Source organism: Xenopus laevis, chromosome 8S (assembly GCF_017654675.1).
Source record: "Xenopus laevis strain J_2021 chromosome 8S, Xenopus_laevis_v10.1, whole genome shotgun sequence".
Taxonomy (NCBI): domain Eukaryota; kingdom Metazoa; phylum Chordata; class Amphibia; order Anura; family Pipidae; genus Xenopus; species Xenopus laevis.
The window spans coordinates 99945657-99970005 of NC_054386.1; the positions used below are offsets into that span (position 1 = coordinate 99945657).

At 41.9% G+C, this 24349-nt stretch overlaps 1 protein-coding gene across 1 annotated transcript in view; it reads left to right on the forward strand.

Annotated features, from left to right (window-relative positions):
- pea15.S (proliferation and apoptosis adaptor protein 15 S homeolog) overlaps positions 1-20989 on the forward strand; it is a 47469-nt gene extending 26480 nt beyond the window's left edge. The window contains exons 2-4 of the mRNA XM_018233513.2: positions 7538-7715; positions 12860-13015; positions 13659-20989. Coding sequence (XP_018089002.1) covers positions 7544-7715; positions 12860-13015; positions 13659-13729 — 399 coding nt within the window. The 5' untranslated portion in view covers positions 7538-7543 and the 3' untranslated portion in view covers positions 13730-20989. The remainder of the gene's footprint in view (positions 1-7537; positions 7716-12859; positions 13016-13658) is intronic.
- Positions 20990-24349: the final 3360 nt, after the last annotated feature.

Here is a 24349-nt window from a genome sequence, read left to right on the forward strand (position 1 = left end):
TGGAGACAGTAGGACAGTATGGAAACAGTAGGGCAAGATGGAAACAGTTGGACAAGATGGAAACAGTTGGACAAAATGAAGACAGTAGGACAGTATGGGAACAGTAGGGCAAGATGGAAACAATAGGACAAGATGGGAGACAGTAGGACAGTATGGAGACAGTAGGACAAGATGGATACAGTAGGACAAGATGGAGACAGTAGGGCAAGATGGAGACAGTAGGATAAGATGGAAACAGTAGGGCAAGATGGAGACAGTAGGACAAGATGGAGACAGTAGGACAGTATGGAGACAGCAGGGCAAGATGGAGACAGTAGGGCAAGATGGAGACAGTAGGACAGTATGGAGACAGTAGGGCAAGATGGAGACAGTAGGACAAGATGGAGGCAGTAGGACAGTATGGAGACAGTAGGGCAAGATGGAGACAGTAGGGTAAGATGGAGCCAGTAGGACAAGATGGAGACAGTAGGACAGTATGGAGACAGTAGGGCAAGGTGGAGACAGAAGGCCAAGATGGAGATGGTAGGACAGTATGGAGACAGGAGGGCAAGATGGAGGCAGCAGGACAGTATGGACACAGTAGGGCAAGATGGAGACAGTAGGACAGTATGGAGATAGTAGTACAGTATGGAAACAGTAGGGCAAGATGAAGACAGTAGGACAGTATGGAGACAGTAGGGCAAGATGGAGACAGTAGGACAGTATGGAGATAGTAGGACAGTATGGAAACAGTAGGGCAAGATGGAGACAGTAGGACAGTATGGAGATAGTAGGACAGTATGGAAACAGTAGGGCAAGATGAAGACAGTAGGACAGTATGGAGACAGTAGGGCAAGATGGATACAGTAGGACAAGATGGAGACAGTAGGGCAAGATGGAGACAGTAGGACAAGATGGAAACAGTAGGCCAAGATGGAGACAGTAGGACAAGATGGAGACAGTAGGACAGTATGGAGACAGTAGGGCAAGATGGAGACAGTAGGGCAAGATGGAGACAGTAGGACAGTATGGAGACAGTAGGGCAAGATGGAGACAGTAGGACAAGATGGAGGCAGTAGGACAGTATGGAGACAGTAGGGCAAGATGGAGACAGTAGGGCAAGATGGAGCCAGTAGGACAAGATGGAGACAGTAGGACAGTATGGAGACAGTAGGGCAAGGTGGAGGCAGCAGGACAGTATGGACACAGTAGGACAGTATGGAGATAGTAGGACAGTATGGAAACAGTAGGGCAAGATGAAGACAGTAGGGCAAGATGGAGACAGTAGGGCAAGATGGAGACAGTAGGACAGTATGGAGATAGTAGGACAGTATGGAAACAGTAGGGCAAGATGGAGACAGTAGGACAGTATGGAGATAGTAGGACAGTATGGAAACAGTAGGGCAAGATGAAGACAGTAGGACAGTATGGAGACAGTAGGGCAAGATGGAGACAGTAGGACAGTATGGAGATAGTAGGACAGTATGGAAACAGTAGGGCAAGATGGAGACAGTAGGACAGTATGGAGACAGTAGGGCAAGAATGAGACAGTAGGGAAAGATGGAGACGGTAGGACAATTGCACTCCATTTTAAACCCTTTTTGAGAGCTCTCTGACAAGACCGCTGTCTAAAGGAAGTAGTTAGTCACATGACAGGAAGGAAGCTGAGGGAGACAAGCAGAAAGACATAACGCCACATTACTGTACTCATTATTTCTACCCAAATGCCCCCAGATTACCCACAATGCCCTTCCTGTAAATTTTCTTCTCTCCAATGACATGTTTACTACAAATCACTTTTATGTTTTATTGCATATCCAGTCTCTCTGTCAGTAACGCAGTCGCGGGGGGAATCAAAATGAATTAAAAATAATTGGCGAGCAGCTTACAGACATAAAGAGAATGGCGTGTGGCCGTCTGCTCTCTAAAGCCAGGATTAAGGGTAGTGCCAATGAGGATTCCAACGGCGAAAGCTAAAATGCCTTTACTTCGATTTGATACAAGGCTTAGTGGGCTCCGGAGTGGGAGGCTTTAGTAGCAGGTGAAATTGTTCATAAAAATAAGAAATACAAAGACGCCGGCTGACAAGTTTCCCCACCTCTACTAAACTCGCCTTTATCATCATCTTAATTTTAATTAGCTTGCGCTTATACTGGCGGCTACATTAAGATTTCTTGTAATCTCATTAGGCCGATGAGGAATCGTGGGATTATTTCTATTGACTCTTCTGAGCACTTTTGCGATTTATGTTGTTTTTTTTTTTTTTTTTTTAGTTGTTATGATATTAGCAGTTTTACGTTGCTAATATCATGAGCTGGAAACCCAGGGGCCCCCAGCTTTATTGTTCAGACTTAAAGTGGACCTGTCACCCAGACATAAAAAGCTGTATAATAAAAGTAATTTTCAAATTAAACATCCAAATTCTTTTTTTTTTATTAAAGCGTTCATAGCTGTTGTAAACTCATTTAAAAATCTCAGCTGTCAATCAAATATTGTCTGCCCCTCCTCTATGTCTTAGGCAATTACTTTCACTTTCCATTCAGCACTTCCTACATGTCACTGCTCTCCCCACATTCCCCAGTTCTCTTCACCATTTAATTGTGTAGCCAGGACATGGGGATGGACATCAGGTCCCCCATTCTGGTGCACAAACAAGATTCTGAGATGATACAAGACTTGCCTTAATAACAGTGTCCCACAAAATGGCTCCTGCCTGCTTGCTTTCATTATGAATTCCCAGACTGATGGAAACAAGATTCAAATAATTTATACAGTGTAATTAAAGTTCATTTTGCTTGACTAACATGCTAAAATAGGATTTGGAACAATTTTTTTTGGGTGACAGGTCCCCTTTAAAGAGATACTGTCATGGCAAAACATGTTTTTTTTCAAAATGCATCAGTTAATAGTGCTCTCCAGCAGACTTCTGCACTGAAATCAGTATTTCAAAAGAGCAAACAGATTTTTTTTGTGGCTAGACATATTGTCAGTTTCCCAGCTGCCCCCAGTCATGTTACTCGTGCTCTGATAAACTTCAGTCACTCTTTACTGTTGCACTGCAAGTTGGAGAGATATCACCAACTCCCATCAGCAGAACAATGGGAAGGTAAACAGATAACAACTGCATAGTAGATCTAAGAACAGCACTCAATAGTAAAATCCAGGTCCCACTGAGACACATTCAGTTACATTGAGTAGGAGAAACAACAGCCTGCCAGAAAGCAGTTCTATCCTAAAGTGCTGGCTCTTTCTGAAATCACATGACCAGGCAAAATGACCCAAGATGCACCAATATTACAACTTGAAAAATACATTTGTTGGGTTAGGTCTGAAATTTTACATGGTAGAGTGAATTATTTGCAGTATAAACAGTAATTTAGATATATAAACCATGATAGAATCCCTTTAATTCATATCACATTGTAATATTGCAGCATTCGTATGGTGATACCAAGCTGAAGCCAATCAGATAATTAGAAGTCACATTTCCAGTAGATGTGTCTAACTTACCCTTATTCCATGCCCTTCAGTGACGACATTCCCAGAATAGTGTCTACATTGGATTGGCTGCCCACAAGTTGCACTAATTCCTTCTGTTCTCTCCAGCCAATTAGTATGTGACATCCCTTCTTCAATTCTTCTCTCTCGCACCGTTCTAGAGGTGGAAGGCACAGCAAAAAGTGTTAATTAGAATGTCACCAGCAGCTAACGAGCAGGGGCACAGGCACTTACACACCACATAGACTGAGCAGAGAATTAAAGGACTGGAAGGGGTTGATTCTGTTTCTCTTTGTCTAAAAAATATTCTTCTTTCCTGAGTTATTAAGAGCTTCATATAGCACATTTGTACCCTAGGCTATCTGTATGTATGGGCTCCTTATATCTAGCGGTGTTTTACCTTCACTGATTCATTGATACCACTGAAACATTCACACATATGTATAGATCTCTCTACTGATGAGCAAACAGTTCCTGCTGAATTGTGCTTAGTACAGAGGAATACCTATGCTGCCATAGTTTTATGGGATCTCTCTGTACAGACTATGAGCAAACTTAGGGGCTGTTCCTGCTGAATTGTGCTTAGTACAGAGGAATACCTATACTGCCATAGTTTTATGGGATCTCTCTGTACAGACTATGAGCAAACTTAGGGGCTGTTCCTGCTGAATTGTGCTTAGTACAGGGGAATACCTATGCTGTCATAGTTTTATGGGATCTCTCTGTACAGACTATGAGCAAACGTAGGGGCTGTTCCTGCTGAATTGTACTTAGTACAGGGAATACCTATGCTGCCATAGTTTTATGGGATCTCTCTGTACAGACTATGAGCAAACTTAGGGACTGTTCCTGCTGAATTGTGCTTAGTACAGGGAATACCTATGCTGCCATAGTTTTATGGGATCTCTCTGTACAGACTATGAGCAAACTTAGGGGCTGTTCCTGCTGAATTGTGCTTAGTACAGAGAATACCTATGCTGCCATAGTTTTATGGGATATCTCTGTACAGACTATGAGCAAACTTAGGGACTGTTCCTGCTGAATTGTGCTTAGTACAGGGAATACCTATGCTGCCATAGTTTTATGGGATCTCTCTGTACAGACTATGAGCAAACTTAGGGGCTGTTCCTGCTGAACTGTTTGTGGCTCCGTTTGTGAAACAACACACCGTTTCTCACTTCTGGGGGTACATTATTTGTGCCCCTTTTGTACAGTAACCTACATTAGATGCTCTGATTAGGCAGGAGTTGATGTCGGCCATTAGATCTCTAGTACAACAGGTTTCTTTCAAAACCACTTTCCGCCCCAAAGCCTCAGGTTTGTTGTTAGTGGCGACCGAGGGAGCAGTTTGGATGAAGTCGGTGGAGGTGTATTGGGAGTGTATTGAGTCTGTTAATGGTGCGTGTGCTGCTGCCAGATAAGGAATTTATAAAGGGGAAACTGTAGGTGACTCACGTAATAATACAGCAAAGGGGAGAGTGTAAAGTACAGTAGGGGCTGCTGAATATCACTGCGATTTGTCAGCAAATGCAACATTCTGCTCAGCTGCATTGGCAATGAATCATCCTGAATTTATATGCCTCCCGTATACAGGAAACCTATATGATTATTCATAAGCCTGCATACTGTAGGTAACATATAAATAATGCTGATGTCACCTTGGTGATGTCATCACGATATATTTATCCATAAACAGAAGTAGTATTTATAAAAGACATTCTGTCCCAGTAACACAGATCCAATCTGATCCCCATTGTAAGCAGCAGTCCTGTCCTGCTTTATGGCAGCTGAGATTCTAGCTATCTGTATAACAGAACATTCTGTCCCAGTGGCTGCACAGATCCTATCTGATCCCCATTGTAAGCAGCAGTCCTGTCCTGCTTTATGGCAGCTGAGATTCTAGCTATCTGTATAACAGAACATTCTGTCCCAGTGGCTGCACAGATCCTATCTGATCCCCATTGTAAGCAGCAGTCCGGCCCTGCTTTATGGCTAAGATTTCAGATATCTTTATGAAATTATTTTTAGATGTGGAGACGCTTTTTGACTGGAACTAAATATGGATTATGAGTTTAAAGGATTGAAGTGTGTTTTGTTAGTTTATAGCAGCTACAGTTAATAACAGTCATGGATGAACCCAGAATCAATGGCACTGGCATTCAGACGAGTAAGAGTAATCCCAAAATCAATGTGACAGACTTGTCCAATTTAATATATCTAACTGTCAGCTTAGCACCAGCCTGGGAGGGCAGTCATTCTTCTTTGTAGACAGTACAAAAGGCATATAACTGGTAATAGTGAGGTTTGAGCATCATATTTAAACCTTTAGCCAATCAGAATATTAGTACATACACAGACTTACCACAAGTAGCCAATCAAAGTATTAGAAGAACCAATTCCAATTACAGTGAGGAAAACTTATGGGATGGGAATTGCTGATGGTAATCAGTAATACAGCAGCTGAGGCTGAAAAATAGTTCCTCCATTATTCCCTTCACAAATTTGAATTTTATGGGATTAAGTGCTAAATCTATTCTTAGCCTGAGTCTTTTCTGGTATAGAGAAGCCCTGTAGGCAAGTAATGATCACTCTTGTACTAGGACTGTGAGACTGGCTACCCCAGGAGAGGCCTGGAGCATTGGCAAGGTAGGCTAATTTGGGAAGTCTAAAGGCTAGTTTTGGTGATGCCTATTGTATTTGTTCTCTTGAAGTTCAGCAAGATTAGTGGATAAATATTTATTTATTGTTCTGGATATTCTTGGTACTATGGCTGATAACATCAGTGGTTTCCTATATCTCAGTTCTATTTTGGCAACCTGAATGAAGGCTCTGACTAAAGGTTGGACCTCCAAGGAGATCTTGAAGTGAGAAAGTCAGACAACCACTTTCCTAGAGGAAGAAGTGATACTATATCATCAAAAAGTGTTTTATATCATCAAAAGTGTTTCAACACATAGGGGCAAATTCACTAAGATTCGTAGTTGCGCCAGGCATAGCTTCGCCGCACTTCACCAGGCGTAGTTTCGCCAGCGCTTCGCAAATTCACTAAAATCCGAAGTTGCGCTCAGGGGTAGCGTAAGGTTGCGAAGTTGCGCTAGCGTTGATTCGCTAAGTAAAGCGAAGTTACGCTAGCGAAGGCTAATTTGCATATGGCGCCAAATTCAAATTTCAATGGAGGAATACAAGTGGCTAAAAAAGCTTCAAAACATCAAATAAAATTTTTATTTTTCCCTACACATGTGCCCACTGTCTAGGTAAGTTGCCATGAGTCAGGAAATGTAGGGGGGAAGGAGGGGAGCCCCAAAAAAAATTTCGATCTTTTTCAGCCTATCACCCATAATGTAGAAAACACGCCAGCGTTTTTTGGGACTTAGAAAAAATTTTGACTTTTTTTGAAGCAATCCCTATCTACTCTATTGCGCTTCGCCTGGTCTGAGGTGGCGAAGGAAGTCTGGCGTAAAAGGTAGCGTTCAGTACACTGCGCGCGTTAGTGAATTTGCCTAGTTACGTCGCTAGCGAAACTTCACCAGGCATAAGGGTGCGAAGTAACACTAGCGAAACTACGCCAGCGTTCGTTAGTGAATTTGTGCAGTAACGAAAATGCCAAACGCTAGCGAAGTAACGCTAGCGTTTGGCGCTTCGTGAATTTGCCCCATAGAGTATATGAGGAGGCCCAGGTGCTTACCAGTAGCCTATGATTAAGTGTTGCGAGAACACAAAAAGCGCAAGGCTGTAATTCATACTTGTACTTCAATAAATGTTTTTTAAACTACAACTACCTGGAGGATCTGCTCTTTGAGTGCCTACTCTACAAACAATACAGTGAAGTAGTGATACTCCCTTCTTCATAATAAGCTCCTGGTTATTAGATGGTGGATGATTGATGTAACTTGCCCCAACAACCCTCAATATATTCCAAATTATCAGAGAACCATGACCACAAGGCAAGGTCTCCAGCTGTTGTAACACCCAAAGGGAATGCAACAAATTAAATTTCCTGATTTACAGATGCCTTCTCATCCATGTTCCATTAACATCACATCATCGTCTTTCCTCTTAGGCTGACATGGAGGAGTATGACTCTTTACTTGAGGAACTCACAGAGAACATCACCAACGAAGACCTAGACCTTCTAAAGTCGGCCTGCAAAGAGGACATCCCGAGCGAGAAGAGCGATCAGATTGCATCCTGCCAGGAGTGGTTCCGCTTCTTGGAAAAACATGAAAAACTGTCAAAAGGTACAACAAGGAAGAGATCTAGATAGTCTTGCTTAACCCTATACTGTTAAATGGTCCATTTGGGAAGCCTAGGGCTGGAATAACTTCATGTGTGTGTCTTCCATGTTGGAATAATTACAGGATTAGAGCAACCATCCAATCAGATTCATATTTAAAATGTTAGTTAAGCCAGTTGTCAACCCCAACTGATTAAGCTCAAGTAAACCCAGAAAAGGGTCAACCCTTTGGGACGAATACTCTAGTGCAGTGGTCCCCAACCAGTAGCTCGTGAGCAACATGTTGCTCTCCAACCCCTTGGATGTTGCTCCCAGTGGCCTCAAAGCAGATGATTATTTTTGAATTCCAGGCTTGGAGGCAAGTTTTAGTTGTATAAAAACCAGGTGCACTGCCAAACAGACTCTCCTGTAGGCTGCCAGTTCATATAGGGCTACCAAACAGCCAATCACAGGCCTTATTTGACATCCCCATGGACTTTCTCATGCTTGTGTTGCTCTCCAACTCTTTTTACATTTAAATGTTGCTCACAAGTAAAAAAGGTTGGGGACCCCTGCTCTAGTGAGTAGACGCATTGAGGCTTAAAGGATAACTAAACCGTTAAAATAAATAAATAAAATTTACATTCATTATTTATTTTGTTTTTATTCCAAGATATTAAGGGATACATGTATTGTTAATATGAATGAATTTTGTTACAACAGTGCCACCTGCTGGTCAGTTTCCCACCAGTCTGACCAGCAAGTAGTCAAGGAAGTTGTCAGGAGAAAGAAAGAGACTGATGTTCTTCTGCTTAGGAATAAAATTAGAAACCTTTCTCACATCTTTCCTAAGCAGAAGAACATCAGCCTCTTTCTTTCTCCTGACAACTTCCTTGACTACTTGGTGGTCAGACTGGTGGGAAACTGACCAGCAGGTGGCGCTGTTGTAACAAAATTCATTCCTATTAACAGCACATGTATCCCTTAATATCTTGGAATTAAAAAAAATAAAATAATGAATGTACATTACAAAAGTGCCTAGAATAGCACTCTCATCAATTTTACATTCACTTATTTTAAAGGTTTACTTATGCTTTAGTATTCTGTTTATTTAGTACACACTGTATCACACTAACTACAGTAAATCCAATATACCTCTATACCACCTGGGCCTGCTGGAAGCCTATTGATGGCCCAGTGTAATTCTGATGTAGTGTAGTTTCAACATATGTAAACAAAGTCCACTGGATCTCATCTCTTGCCTCTTGGGTTCCCTGACTGGAATACCCCCTGATAGTGTCCCTTGTATGCAAAAGACCATGTTTCTTTCTAGAGTATTAGTCTTCTCACTTGCTAAAAAGGCATCCAACCCTTCCTTGAAACAATCTTATATATCCGCCATTACAGCCCCTTCTCCTTTTCTGTGTTTAGTCTCAACTCATAGTTTAGCTTCAGTGTGATGAATGAATCCAAAGTAGCGCTGAACTCTGCTCTGAAGGAAAAAGAAAGGTTCCTGGCAGATACACTGTACTGGCCATAATTCATAAATCCCAGAGTCTGGCATGAGAGAAGAAGCGTTTGGCACTGCTCCTACTCATTGTGAAACATCAGCCATTAATTGACTTTTATTTTTCGTTTCATCTCTGTCTGATGGAGGTAGGACTCCCTGTGGCTCCTTATTCATTTCCCACACAGGATCCTTCTGTGCTTCTAACATGCTCAATATAAACTGACCCAATTGCACAAATATAGGGGGAGCAGAACCCATGCGGCCTGGTCCCCCCCATGAAGACCAATCAGCAGAGCTAGAATAAGTTGCAAGAAAGAGGGGGGAGGGGAAATGGATATCCAGTATTTGGTTTTTTTGTTACACAGGGGGTCCAGGTGCTCAAGCCCAAGACCTTCAGCTTCAATTGGGCATATATGTTTTGTTGTTGGCTGCCACATACCGTGAAAAGTAGTTTATTTAACAAAAAGAACCATCTCAAAAAATAGCCCTATGCATTTCGTGCCTATCAATAAGTGCGAAACGCGTAGGGCTATTTTTTTTTGCGACTGTTCTTTTTGTCGAATACACTACTTTTCACTTGCGTCAAGTTTTTGGAGTGAAGTCTGGTTTGTGCCAGCCTACAACAAAACATATGTGCTCTCCTGCTAGATTAGTGAAAGCCACTGTCACTTTAGTTCCTGTAGGTTACAGCATACGCCACTTTGCTACAGAGGCGGCAGGGCACTTCAAAAATGCCCCTTTTGCCCATTTATCAAAGCAGCCCGTCCTTCCCCGTCTGTGATTCTACCCACACGCTAAGGAAAATGACATTTCTGCATTGGTAGGAGAAATGGAACTTATTGACCTTTGCGTATTTCCAGTTTCCAACTGCCAACTTGGTCTCCTGGCAACGCCAATGATGGCTCCCTGACTGGTGCTTTGATGTGAGCGTAGAGCAGTGCATAGAAGCTCAGTGTGCAGCGAGGCAGGGGGGACGTGGGGGGCACAGCTTGTTATTATGATGCCATTAACCTGCTCAGTGTCGGGCAGGCTGCCTTGTTGCTGAAGCCACTTGTGGGGCAGATAATGCTCAGGGAGGCGGCACTTGCAAAGAAATCTGGCCACACTGGGTAATGTTTGTTAGCGTTTAAATCAGGAATGTAGAACTTGGCCCTCCAGATGTTGATGAATTGCAACTACCACCATTCTCATAATTCTCAAAATTCCTGTCCTTACCTAAAACGAATGCCGCACCCACCATTCAAGCAATCTTTTCCCCCATTTTGGAAGCTGTCCAAGTGCAATAGCGGTAGTTGTATGGATATAAATGCAACCGTTCCAGGCCGTCTAGTCATTGGGAAAGTGATGACCCAGAGGACACAGCAATGACATATTCGGACAAGGATCGGACACGTGTTCTGTAGGGATGTTCTGTTGGAATGAGCTGGACTCAATGCTTTATCCTTCAGATTCATTAGTCAGCAATAGCTTACAGGCATATCTCTCCCTGCCATTAGATCTGAGCTCTATATATATTTTCATTTATAAATTATTGAGCGGGTTATGGCTGCTGTTTGATCTCATATGTAATGGGATGTACGAAAACTCTCTAATAAAAAGATCTTTAAAGGATAAGTACAGGCAGAAGTCATTGTTCTTTTTGGGTTCATCCAGATACCTGTGCTCAGTCAAGTTGGGGCTCTGGTAGGACAACAGGTCCAGGGCATGACACTTCTGCAGTTAAAACGTTTATGTGGGGTGTGATATAACTACTATAGTGAACCATTGGCTGCCATTAGGATTATGGGAAATGTAGTTCAACAACTAGTATGGTTGAGAGCTGCCTCAGCTAGAGTAATAGATGGAAACTAGGGGCTGAAAACAGTGAAGCCTCGGTGGAATGTGCTACACGTTCCAGAAGGATGAGTTGATGAAGATTTGGAACAGTCAAGACACCAAAGCCATAATAAGAAGCCTAACAAGAGTCTCGTTATGATAATTTGACATTTTTCAACTCGTGCTTATAACAGAATTTGGTCTTTTCACTAATTTGCTGTGTTCTAATTAAAAAGTGCTGTGCGTAGGGAGACTAGAGTCTCCTAGATACTCCTGAAAGCCCAGTCTAAAGAGCAGGTCATCTTTTGGGTGAATAAGTATTTACTCTCCTAGATACACTTGAAATTGCCATGTAGGTCATTTAGGCTGAGCATTTGAGTTAAACGTTTATTAGTTCCCCTAGATATTCTAGGAACTGTGCCCTGGGTACCCCTGGAACTATAGCAGGGTGACTGTTACCCCAATGTTTCTATATATCTGTAACCTTGTTATGAGCTAAGAGGGCCCAGTCTGAAGGTCAGTTAGGGGGAGATTTGGGGTGAGTGTTTATTTGTTCCCTGGGTACCCCTGGAACTATAGCAGGGTGACACCCCAATGTTTCTATATATCTGTAACCTTGTTATGAACTAAGGGGGCCCAGTCTGAAGGTCAGTTAGGGGGAGATTTGGGGTGAGTGCCTATTTGTACCCTGGGTACCCCTGGAACTATAGCAGGGTGACACCCCAATGTCTCTATATATCTGTAAACTTGTTATGAGCTAAGGGGGACCAGTCTGAAGGTCAGTTAGGGGGAGATTTGGGGTGAGTGATTATTTGTACCCTGGGTACCCCTGGAACTATAGCAGGGTGACACACCAATGTCTCTATATATCTGTAACCTTGTTATGAGCTAAGGGGGCCCAGTCTCAAGGCCAGTTAGGGGGAGATTTCGGGTGAGTGTTTATTTGTACCCTGGGTACCCCTGGAACTATAGCAGGGTGACCGTTACCCCAATGTTTCTATATATCTGTAACCTTGTTATGAGCTAAGGGGGCCCAGTCTGAAGGTCAGTTAGGGGGAGATTTGGGGTGAGTGATTATTTGTACCCTGGGTATCCCTGAAACTATAGCAGGGTGACACCCCAATGTTTCTTTATATCTGTAACCTTGTTATGAGCTAAGGGGGCCCAGTCTGAAGGTCAGTTAGGGGGAGATTTGGGGTGAGTGCTTATTTGTACCCTGGGTACCCCTGGAACTATAGCAGGATGACACTCCAATGTTTCTATATATCTGTAACCTTGTTATGAGCTAAGGGGGCCCAGTCTGAAGGTCAGTTAGGGGGAGATTTGGGGTGAGTGCTTATTTGTACCCTGGGTACCCCTGGAACTATAACAGGGTGACTGTTACCCCAATGTTTCTATATATCTGTAACCTTGTTATGAGCTAAGGGGGCCCAGTCTGAAGGTCAGTTAGGGGGAGATTTGGGGTGAGTGCTTATTTGTACCCTGGGTACCCCTGGAACTATAGCAGGGTGACTGTTACCCCAATGTTTCTTTATATCTGCAACCTTGTTATGAGCTAAGGGGGCCCAACCTGAAGGCCAGTTAGGGGGAGATTTGTGGTGAGTGTTTATTTGTGCCCTGGGTAGCGGTGGCTATTACCCCAAGATTTTCCTATATGTAACCATGATATGAGCTAAAGAAGGCCATGCCTAAAAACTGGATCTGCAACGTGGGGGTTTGAAATAAAACCACTGCCTTAAGGTGAAAGCCCAAGTTTTGGTACCTGAACACGCTTGGAAATAGTAGAATTAGAGTAAAACATTTGTCACATGTAAGCTGACTATTTCCCATTCTATTTCTCACAGACAACCTTTCTTACATCGAACACATCTTTGAGATTTCCCGACGCCCCGACCTCCTCACCATGGTCATTGACTACAGGACCAAAGTCCTGAAGATCTCAGCAGAGGAAGAACTTGACACAAAACTCACTCGGATCCCCAGCGCCAAAAAGTATAAAGGTAGGTGACAGTCACTCTGAAAAGGGGTGCCAAGCCACAAGTTAGTAGTTCTAGTTTCTGTGTATGTCACATCATGGAGGGTGGAGCTATAGTTTCACCATACACTATATACAGTAGGTGTCCCCTGCTGACCCTGGAGTCATGATGACTACTGCAATGTCTCTATAATCAGAGCGCAAGCAATTGACATATGAGATTATTTAGCGCTGAGTTATTGCAGTGGGATGATCTCCCTTTAATTAATGATTCATTATATGTTAGAGAAACGCAGAACAATTTAATGAGAAATATCATCATCGCAGGCTGTAAGTGGATATACACAGTAATATCAACCTCACATTATGCATTTACTCTAACTCAAGATTATAAACAAAGAAAGACAACCAGGCGAATGCATATCACTCACTCATTACTGCTAATTGCTGACAAGCTTTATTCTGGCCAATGGTAAAAGTATGGGCAGCCTTATTTCTGATTGGTCTGTTCCCTTCCCTTCATCAGGCATACTATGTCCAGGTTATAAGTAGGTTTGAGAATGGTGCCCCGATATTGCCCTGTTAAAGGGAATTTATCGCAACCCCATATTCAGAATTTTTCCTTGTCCTCTTCTCATTGGTTCATTTCTTGTCTGTTTCCCCTTTAGATATTATAAGGCAGCCTTCAGAAGAGGAGATCATCAAGCTGGCCCCACCTCCACCTCCAAAGAAAGCCTGAAAGAAGATCAGAGAGAAGAAGACCCTCCATCCTGTTGGTCTCCATTGTTATATCTCACCTGTTCACTTTGGATCTCCCTGCCCCTCCCCTGTGCACATTCCTATCAAGTGCAAGGTCGGAGCTCGGGGTGGGGCACAAGTAGATCCAGGCTCATCGATGACCACTAACAAGAGTCCTAACCCCATTGTGTGTGCTCTGTGTCTTGAAGTCTGTCCAATCCCCCCCAACTTCTGATGCGTTTCGTAAGCGTGCGTTTTAATAGAAATATCTTTTTTTGTCTTATTTTTGTGAGATAAGAAGTGGCTTGATACTATTTTATTATTGATTTTTGTGGTTTGGAGATTTCTATGCAAATGGAAACTAAACCTTTCTAGACTTTTTCCCCCTTCACCTTGCCTCAGCTTCCTCTGTTTCCACCATAGCAGACTGCAGATGGAGCTAGAAGTATGGTCACAGGCAAGGGAGGGAGGGGGCTTGGATTTTGGCATGAGGCTGTGTATTTGTCTTTGATGTTCAATGAGGAGATGGTGACTGGTTCTGAACTGGACATTCCAACCCAGATTGGGAGCTTCTGTCTCATTTGAGTAGACACATTAGATCAGGATAATGGGGACAGTTGGTGCATCAAGGTGACTAACTGTACTAATAAGGGTGAATTAGAATAGTAAATAGACCCTTCACAGGCTCTTCTATGACAAACATAATCTATCAATATAGTGCAGAGATTTTGTGTATTATAGTTATTATAGGAGAGGACCTACTCTTAGGAACTCTAGCATTAGTAGATAAATATGTCTATTGGGTACCCTCAAGAACAGAAGAATGGTTGACTGGTCCAAGAAATGTTAAGTGGGATCTGGGATACAGACGGGGGTGTTGGCATAGGAGCAGACCCTGCAACTACTATGGGGCCCAGTAGGACTCCAAATGATAATCAGTTTTGGGAATAAGATATCTTGGGATATGCAATGTATCAGTATAGAAAATATGTTATTTTTAGCCATATTAATTTTTAGGGTTTACTTCTCCTTTATATATACTCACAATGTATATGGCCTATATGGAATGGAGCTTACCAACCCATTGGTACATTGAGTGACTATGCCACAATATTCCTCTTGTGATTTGCTGAATTATTCAGAATATTACATAGAAACAAAGCTATTAAATGCACCCAGACTGTACTGGATCAATACACGAAAGCACATGGAAAAATGTAAAGATGAAGGAGCTCACCAAGAGCCAATGTTATGTACACCCTGGTAGTGGAGGGTTACAGTGATTAATGATAAATCATATGTATATATATATATATATATATATATATAGAAATGGAGTAGATGGACTGAGTAAGTGATAGAAGGAGTAATATATATTTGTGTTACATGTGCGAGAGAGTAGGGCGCATACTGGTGATCATACTGGAATGCAACATCCTAGATAGAAAGAAGAAGTATGATAGTGTTATGGGTTAGGGTCTCCTTAGAAATAAATGGCAACAGTAGTAAATAAAGCTTGGTTTTGGGGTACAATAAGGTTCTAATTCCGACTGATCTCTACACTTACGTTTCTGCTAACGGATAGAATTGTTGACTTGACTGGGAACGTGAGAGCATTAGGTGTGTATTTTAATATCACCTTCACTTATTACATTTCTATACAATTGATATTAAGGGGCAGAGCAGTTTATAGAACAGATGTCCGATGGAAAGGTATCTACACAATATGGCGGAGATATGGCCATGAAGATCCATAGAGGAGATAAATGGTGGCAGGTAACAGTAGCCCACGTTAATACCTGCCCTCCCGAACTCGTTCCTCTAGCAAAGCTCTGTTGAAATGGGATATTAAGCTCAGATTCCCCTGAACATTTAAACTGTAATAAAAAAAACAGGAGTGACAGTGTAATCAATCTCTTTTACATAAGAAACAACAAACGAAAGGTCGAGGGAACACAGTAACTAGCAATTCAATTGGTCAGAAACAAATTCATGGAACCGCTGCAGTTTGAGTGCATATTTATAGATATTTATTTTTATTTCTTCTGCATTTACCATACAGTTTTAAGAGTGAAACTGGGGTTTATTCCCAGGATCTCCTCTGCGCTCTACGGGGTTAGCAAATGCTGAGGAACGGCTATGGGTTCTAAGCTTAACTCCAAATCTGGTATGGAAATTTCTTATCCATCTCTTGATTTTGTTCATATGAGAAAGCAGGTTTCTGCCGTTGTGTAATACCTCCTTGTAACAAGAATAGCTTTACCTTGGCTATAATTGTCACTCAAGGCTAAAGCCCCAGAGAACAAAGGCTTGTGTAATGTTCAGTTGAGAGCCGCTCACCTACTCTTCTTGGTTGTGTGTGTGTTACCACTCAATTTGCCAAGGGCCGTAAGGAAATATGTGTTGTCGCTGCTTCTATCAGATTGCTGGGAAGGAGTGCATGGTGTCATTGTGTCCCCGTCTGTCTTTGTTGTATCTTTAATGAGGCCGACTCTACTGGGCGGTGGTGAGTTCTTTTGTCGTTGTGCTCTGTTAGGTTTCGCAAGCAAGAGGAGCTCATTCTACACATGCCCTATAGCAAAAATTTAAATTGGTTCTTTGCAGGATTTATCACATGCCCATACTGTATGTCGAAATACCTGAAAGAAATAATACTCCTACATGCGTTTAATACTCCAACAATTAAAGAACTATCTTTAAGGGGGTGCAGGTGCCTGCAAACACATCTGCAGAGCTGAATACCCACCATTAATGAGAGCCTAAGGAGATCATTTGGTCAATTATTCATTGGATATTCCAATACCCAATGATTACAAGATCAAGTTCAACCTGCTCTCCACCTACTTAACATAATAATACTCCTACATGCATTTAATACTAGGGGTATACAAAAATGAAAGAAATATCTTTAAGGGGGTGCAGATGCCTGCAAACACCTCTGCAGAGCTGAATACCCACCATTAATGAGAGCCCTAGAAGATCCTTTGGTCAATTATTCATTGGATATTTCAATAGCCAATGACATTACAAGATCAGGGTGTTCAACCTGCTATCCACCTACTTAACAACATTTAGGTTGGACACCACTTTGCGTCCTGCATTTCCGATCATTGGAGCTGTTGTCCTGCTTGAAAGAAAGGTGTCCATGCGCTCATGTGGCTACTTGTGGTCTATTTATCCATTTGGCCAGCAGTATGATTGATCAGATATCATGAAGGGTTGGCCAGTGATGGTCAACGTTATACCCCAACTGGCAAGTATAGTGCAATTGTTGCATGGGGTGTGGTGGGGTGAGTTCTGAGCAGATCAAGACCATGTTCTAATATACAAATTGGTGGACGCACCTTCATATCGATGACCTCTTACACGTCCATTATATGCCTTACAGTATTGATCATCACCCCAATATCCCGAGTCGGAATGACCATTTTTCAAAACTCGACATATTTTTATCAGCAACGTTGCAGAAACAGATATATGTTTATATTTATATAACTATTTAAACTGGGCGCACAAATAATTGGGACACGACTAAATGTAAAAGAATACATTTCCGATCGCTATTTTTGATATAGATCAGAATAATCTTACCGCAATTAAAACCAGTTTGATTTTTATTTTATTACATTTGTTTTGCACCTAATAAAATCTATATTGGCGTATACATATATATATATATATATAATATTCTAAAACTCAACTGAAGTATTTTATTGTCCTTTTACTCAGGCTCAAGAAGAGAATTTTGAAATTTTTTAAGAAAGTGATTTACTAAAATGAAAATTTTTAAAAAACCATCTTATAACTGTAAATTTTTTTTCTAATTTTTTCACCACATTGACAAAATTATCTAGTCAGGGCCAAGCCAGCTAAGCTCCCTAGCAACACCCATCTGGCTTCGTCGATTCCCCCTCCACTGGTCACATGCACAAGCGAGCGACCTCCCGGTGGCGTGAAAGAGGGCTCTTGCGAGTGCTCGGGGAGTAGGGGATTGCTTAAAATAAGAGGGAGCAAGTTCCCGGGCTAGGGGTAGGCTACAGAAGAGTTACATGCCTGGCTTCCCCCCACACCATTGCACCCTAGGCACCTACCTCTTCTGCCTACCCCTAGTTTTGACCCTGGATATAGTGTATTAAAATTGTATTCTATCAAAGTCTCCAATATTTAGGGAAAATTTTAAAACAGATTGCCTTTTAAAAAATACACATCCCATTGCCTAATCTTTTAACTGGAGTTTTTAATCAATGGATAAATCTCGAAAATTGGGAGAAAAACTACTTCCATAATATTTCATGTTCATGGCGATGGCAGACCCCACAGTCACAGGGGGGCCTGGGAAAAAGGGGGGCCCAGTCTGCTTCCACTATAGCCAACAAGAACCACCCCTTTCCCCAGCTGCTATCTTACTTGCGGAGAGTGGGAGGAGTCTGGGAAGGGAAAGGCCGGAGCGCTTGGGGAAGTGGGTGGAGTTGGGCGGGAGGATGGGCATCAGAGTGAGCTGGGCCCCTCTGAAGATTTTTTTTGCAGGGGAGCCTGGTGCACTCTAGTTATGCCACTGGCATATTCCAGTAGGAAAAAACACATTCCATAGAGGTCCTACCAAACAGTTGGTGTCATTCTTGTGCTCAATTATATAACATTGGCACCTAAAAGTGGCTTAATTTTAATGTTTTACTGTCCTTTTTCCATATTATATGGAGGATCTCAGACATAATACACAATCTCCATTCCATATACCCACTAAGACATAAGCCAGGTGTGTGATTTATTCAAAGAACAGGTTTAGCATCATTCTAACCCCCATCTCGATATATGGCAGGAAATTGGTCCAATCTCATCTTCAGTTTTTGTGAATAGTGCCTTCCTAGCCAATAGACTGTAGACTAGTTCCCTTCAAGAGGGTCACCAGAAGTTTAAAAAAAAATCGAAGTCTCAGTTGTTGGGACTCAATGTCATTTGTTTGGGTACCAAGGTCATTTTGGGGAATCTTCCTCACTCCTAAGTGGCCTATGACACATGTTGACATATGTATCAACACTTAACGGAAGCCAAATAAACCACTCAAGAGATTACGTTTCTGTTAAACCACACAAACCCCAAAGCCTTATACGAATCTGACCTCCTCTTGTCTATTTCATTAATTATTAACTCACCACCAACAAACGCCAGTGACTTTCTCTTGATAGATTTACCACCACTCACACAAAACTGCTACATATTTGATATTAGAAGGTTTCATATTCCAACAAACTAAGGGAAAGGGATCTCAGCGGGAATTGCTTGCAAGATTAAATGCTCCACCAATTGGTTATAAGCCCTAACTAACCAGAAGAAGATTATTTTGTTGGCCAAATGCATTAGGGCAGAGACGCACGTGGAAATTCGGGGAGATTAGTCGTCTGGGACAAATCTCCTCTTCTTCAGGCGACTAATCTCCCCAAACTGCCTTCCTGCTGGCTAGAATCTAAATCGCCGGCGGGATGGCACTCGGAACGCTTCGTTTTCCAAATTCACCTGAAATTTCCTCATGAGGCATCTTCTCGTCTGTCTCTGCCCTTATGGACCTAAGAAAAATCTTTAATGCTCGATCACCTTTATCACTAAAGAAGACCACTCCATCAAATTTGTTCGTCAATGACCTAAGGAGCATTTTTGGAGCCCACTATGTAGAGATTGGTGGCTACAACGGAAAATCCAGTAGGATTCCAATTGGTCACTTGAGTAGTATTTAATCCTAAAAACCCTTAAACATTTTCCCATGGTAGTCCACTATGAGTGTGGTCAACTTAAATTCTTTTGATGGGTACAGGTCAATACAAGCCATAGGTTTATGGCCACCTAAAGAGAGAAATAATATGCTGTTTTTGATCGGGAGCATATTTTGCCTTAGAGATTAAAATTTATTTCAGTTCTATCTAAAAAATGGAAGAAAATATTGTTTTTCAGTAAAAAAAAACCACCTTCCATGAATCTCTCAAAAACTAGAAGTATCTCTGTGAACCAGAGGGTCATAAGCCATTCTACATGACAAAATGCATCTATGCCCCCCAAATCCAAGAATTGGGTCAATATTCTGTTTGGTAGAATGTTTACAAACCCCAATTTGTAGAAAAACAAAAAATACATGACATGCATTGTGTTCAAAATGGCGTCCGCTTGGATGCCGACCAGTCATTCCAACAAAGATCTATTTTGCAAGTGGCCTTTTAATGTATTCACTGCAAATTTGGCTCTTTTTACATCACGCCCACATTTTAATATAAGTGCAACAATGTGATAAATATCTTTGCCTCTGGAAAAAGCCATATAGGAAAAAAACAAAATGTACCTTAAAAGAGAGTTGGGGAAACCTTTGATGCAATTGCTAATGTAGGCTTCCAGTTACCATCATGGCTGCCACAACTTAGCTGGGGTACCAAAAGCTGCACGTCCCTGCCTTAAAATTCCATCAACAATCACCGAACCCTCCGATGCAGCACAAAAATAGGGGTTTTTATGTCAACGCCCAACGTCAACGTTCGTGTTCTTGTTACCGTTTCCATTTGCTCTTTCCCAGCATACAGCGCTAAGACCGTGTTAACTGTGTGTACATATATATTATAAATATATGTATATTAATTATAAAATGAATTGTCCCTCTTGCTGTTACGTGTTAATTTATTGCCAAGCTAAACAAGACTTGAGACCAAGGAATCCATTTTGATTTTCTATAATAATTCAAAAAAAACATAAAAAACATTGAAAAATTTAGAGAAATATCCAAAAAAATATATACAAAAACGTATATTTGGATATTGGTGAAATTAAACGAAAATTAAATTTTTGGTGCAGAAACAAAAAAATCTATCCCCTTGATACCGATTTTCTGTCGATGACCAATTCTTGTTCAAGATGTTGATATCCAGCGGTACAACTATTGTTCTTGGTAGGGAATACGAGTGGCGCACCTTCCGCGGATACAGCAAATTGACTGGGCAAAGGACTGCGAGAGTGCGAGGCGGAGAAACGTGAAAATGTGAAAGTATTATTTGGAAATTTTAATTTTGCACTGAACATCAAGAGGTCTCTGTGTGCTCGAGTTTGCTAAAAAAAACTTTTTTTTTAATAAAAATACATATATATGAATATTGTTAGAAGCAAATGAATAGTAATTCAGTCCCCATGCTTTGCTTTTGCATTCAACTTGAAATGTATAAATAAAAACAAAAAAAAAAAATTAAATTGTTAATTGTGCTAATAAAGTTTACTGTATGGAGCTTCATTGTGTCTTCTGCTTTGTCATTAGTAAATAAGTGTATTTGTTCTCATTATGGAGGTCCAAGGTTGGTCAAGGTCAATGGAAAATGAATGAACAGCAGGGGTATTATAACTGGATGAATCGTATGACTCTGAAACATCACCGCCTGTTGGTCAGTTTTTATGACTGTGATAAAGTCAGGAGAAAAGTTCAGAAGAAGAACAAGGAACTCTTCTTATGCTGCTCTTCTAAAGGCCCCCATAGACGGGCCGATAAAAGCTGCAAACAGACCGAGTCAGCAGCTTATTGGTCTGTGTGTGGGGCCTTCCAACGAGCTTCCACAATCGATATCTGACCAAAAGTTGGCCAGATGTTGATTGGGCAGCGTAAAAAATCCTGTTGCATCTGTTCGTTGATCTGACCGCCTGTATGGCTTCCATTCTCATCTCAATGTGGGCATATTGGGGAGAGATCCGCTCGCTTGGCGATGTAAGACATGAGAAAAGTCATCTGCGGTTACCTGTTCTTCAGTAATTGTCCCCCAGGCAGAATTGTCGAAGAACGGACCAGCAGGTGGCGCTCTTACTCCAACTTCATTAGGTAAGCACTGTAAAGTAGAGTTCTGCATCGGATTGGGTACCCGCGGAATACCCGCAAAGTGTTTTAGGCAAAAAGTCCGCGATTCCTTGGCCGTGCAAGCAGTCCACGGGTAACCCGGCTTGGTACCCAACAAAGAAGCGAGCATGATCCTTCCCACCCTTGTGGTTCTTCCAGTTTTTACATTTTTTTGGAAGATTCAGCACTTAAAAGACATCACTTCCAGGCAAATGTGATGTCACTTCCAGTACCACGTGCCCCCTGGGACGGAAGGTTAGTTAGCCTATTGCTGGTCGGGTAGTGGGGACATCCGGGTCAAATTGTGGGTTGTGGGATCGGGTTTCTGGTACGGGTTGGGTACAGGTTTAAAAAAAAAGAACCCACACAGAACGCTAGTGTAAAGCCTTTCTAATATCTTGAAAATTAGGTAAATATCAGTGTCACTTGCAAAAGTTTAGAGCCTTCTGAGCAATCTTCTATTTGTGGTTGCAGGAATTCCAACATATTTATTGTACTTAACCCATCTATTACATGGATAAGCCCTTTGCTTTACCCAGAAACTTGATTATGATCTTTCATATTGTCTCATATTTGAGGACATCTATGGGGACGAGACAGACGCCCTCAGCTCGTATTTTGCAACTTGCATAGAATAACTTTGATTTTTGGGGAGGGTGGATGATAAAAGTGTGCTCATGGCTGTGCTTCTTATTTTACGTTCATTTCATTCATTTGGGGAATCGTTTAAACCTCAGATCTCTTTTTTTGACACAGAATGGAAGGGTTACAGGTTGTAGATATAAATAGAGAGACGTAAATGGAAACATTTCGAGTGCGGCTAGTTTAGCACAGGCAAGTGATTGTGAGGCACAGGCCTTTAATCTGGTAATACCAGCACATAATCAGACAAACTATCTCAGAGATGTCTATTTTGCATGGGGACATCTTTTTTGGAGTTTTTGGACTATAGGCTACACCTAGTACTGTATAATGTCTTCATATTCCTTGTCTATTATAAAATTAAAAAAAATGCAATCAAAGGCTGGCCATAGCATTTTGGATCTGGTTTGCAGCAGACACAGTGAATTTAAGGCATCCTTTGGCTTTCTCTGAAAGTAAACATATCTGGACGCAGTCAAAAGGGTGAAAGAGGACCGGTAGTATCTACATCTCTACCAACCAGGTCTCAGACTTTGAAACAAACAGCAACAATCTTGCACCAGATGTGCAGGTGCATTTATTCAAGGCTTGGGTGGTACCTGAGATGATGCACACAACTATCCACCATTAATATACTTTATCCATCCCCTGTGGGCAATCAATAGTCTTAGAGAAAGACCACCAAGCTAGGAAAGCCTCAGGGCTTTTAGCAGTTCCTTAGTTGCTTTGGACCTAGAAACTTATCCTCTATTTCCAGGGAACCAGGATTTCTTTGGGGAGATGCTGGGCTCCACATGAGGCCTTACCCTGGAGAACTCAAGTGTTAGTTGGTTGGAAAAAAAAAGAAAGAGAAAGGATAATTCTGCCAGGGGCCTATCGGCTCCAATCGAAGGTAAGTCTGGATCACGGAGGAAGCTTCAGGACAAAGTTCAAGGTCGCGGTAACCAGGGGGATCAAGAGTAGTCGTCGTCAAGAGTTCAGTAGGCAGGCGGCAAAGATCAAGGTCAGAAGGTTCAGGCAGGATCAAAAGTCCAGGAAGATACTACTAATCAATTTAGGAACACCCAGGAATACAAGCTAGCAATTCTTATAAGCATTGAACCCGTAACCTGGAAATTCTTAAATTTCAATTTTCACGCCAGGTGTGACGTCATTGTGCCGGCATCAGCCCACATTGGTCTTGGACACCCGAGACAGATGCACCATCAGGCACCTGTCAAATACCAGACAAATACCTCTGACAAAAAATGTTCAATTATGGCCATCCTAGCAGAAGAGCTCACGGTGACTTAAAAAGGTTGGGAATTGTTAGGGCAGAAGACACAGTGATGAAGAAGCCCAACTTGCTAAAGTATTGCTTTGAATGATGGCTAAGGGAATGATTGTATGGAAGACTGAGGGTGAGAGTATCTGGGCATCAGAAAGGAACGGTGGTTGGAACAGAGAAGACTTCTCCCAAATGTGCTTCTTTCCTAGTCTTGCCTTGCCCTAAAGAGAAACAAAGGACAAGGGCTGGAACTAGGGGTAAGCAGGCAAGAAGCCAAAACAAGAAGTATTGCCTTGGGCATCAAAACTATTTGTCCCAGCTCTGCAAAGAACTGTCAAAAACTTAGAGAGGTATTTTGGTTCTTTCTACAATGACTTTTGTAGCATCAGAGTAGAATCTGGAACCTCTACTCCAGTCGTGGGAAGCAACAAGAAGAGAGACTGTAAGCAGCCCCCCCGCCCAAAGGCATCTCCATTCTCAGCGCATATTCGTATTCGTCTCAGCTTAAATGTGTTAAACTATTCCACATGGAAACACAATCTGCTTCTTTTATTGCACTATTGGTGTGAAAATGGGGGGGAGAAGTTGCAGGTGATCGGAGAATGTGAAAAATTGTCATGCAAAGGAAATATATTGATGTGCTTTTGAGAGAACAAAGATGGCTTGGGAAAGGGAAAGTCAAGGAAATGTGGGAGCTGAACAAGAGCCAGAGGTGCCCAATATGTTGGCTACGTAATATGTTGGCGCTATATAAATACATGTTAATAATAATAATAATAATAATTTATTGGAGAGACGTTGGCCATTTGCAGACAAGGGGAAGGCCTTCTTTGCATTCCCACCTTCCTTTTCATGACTCC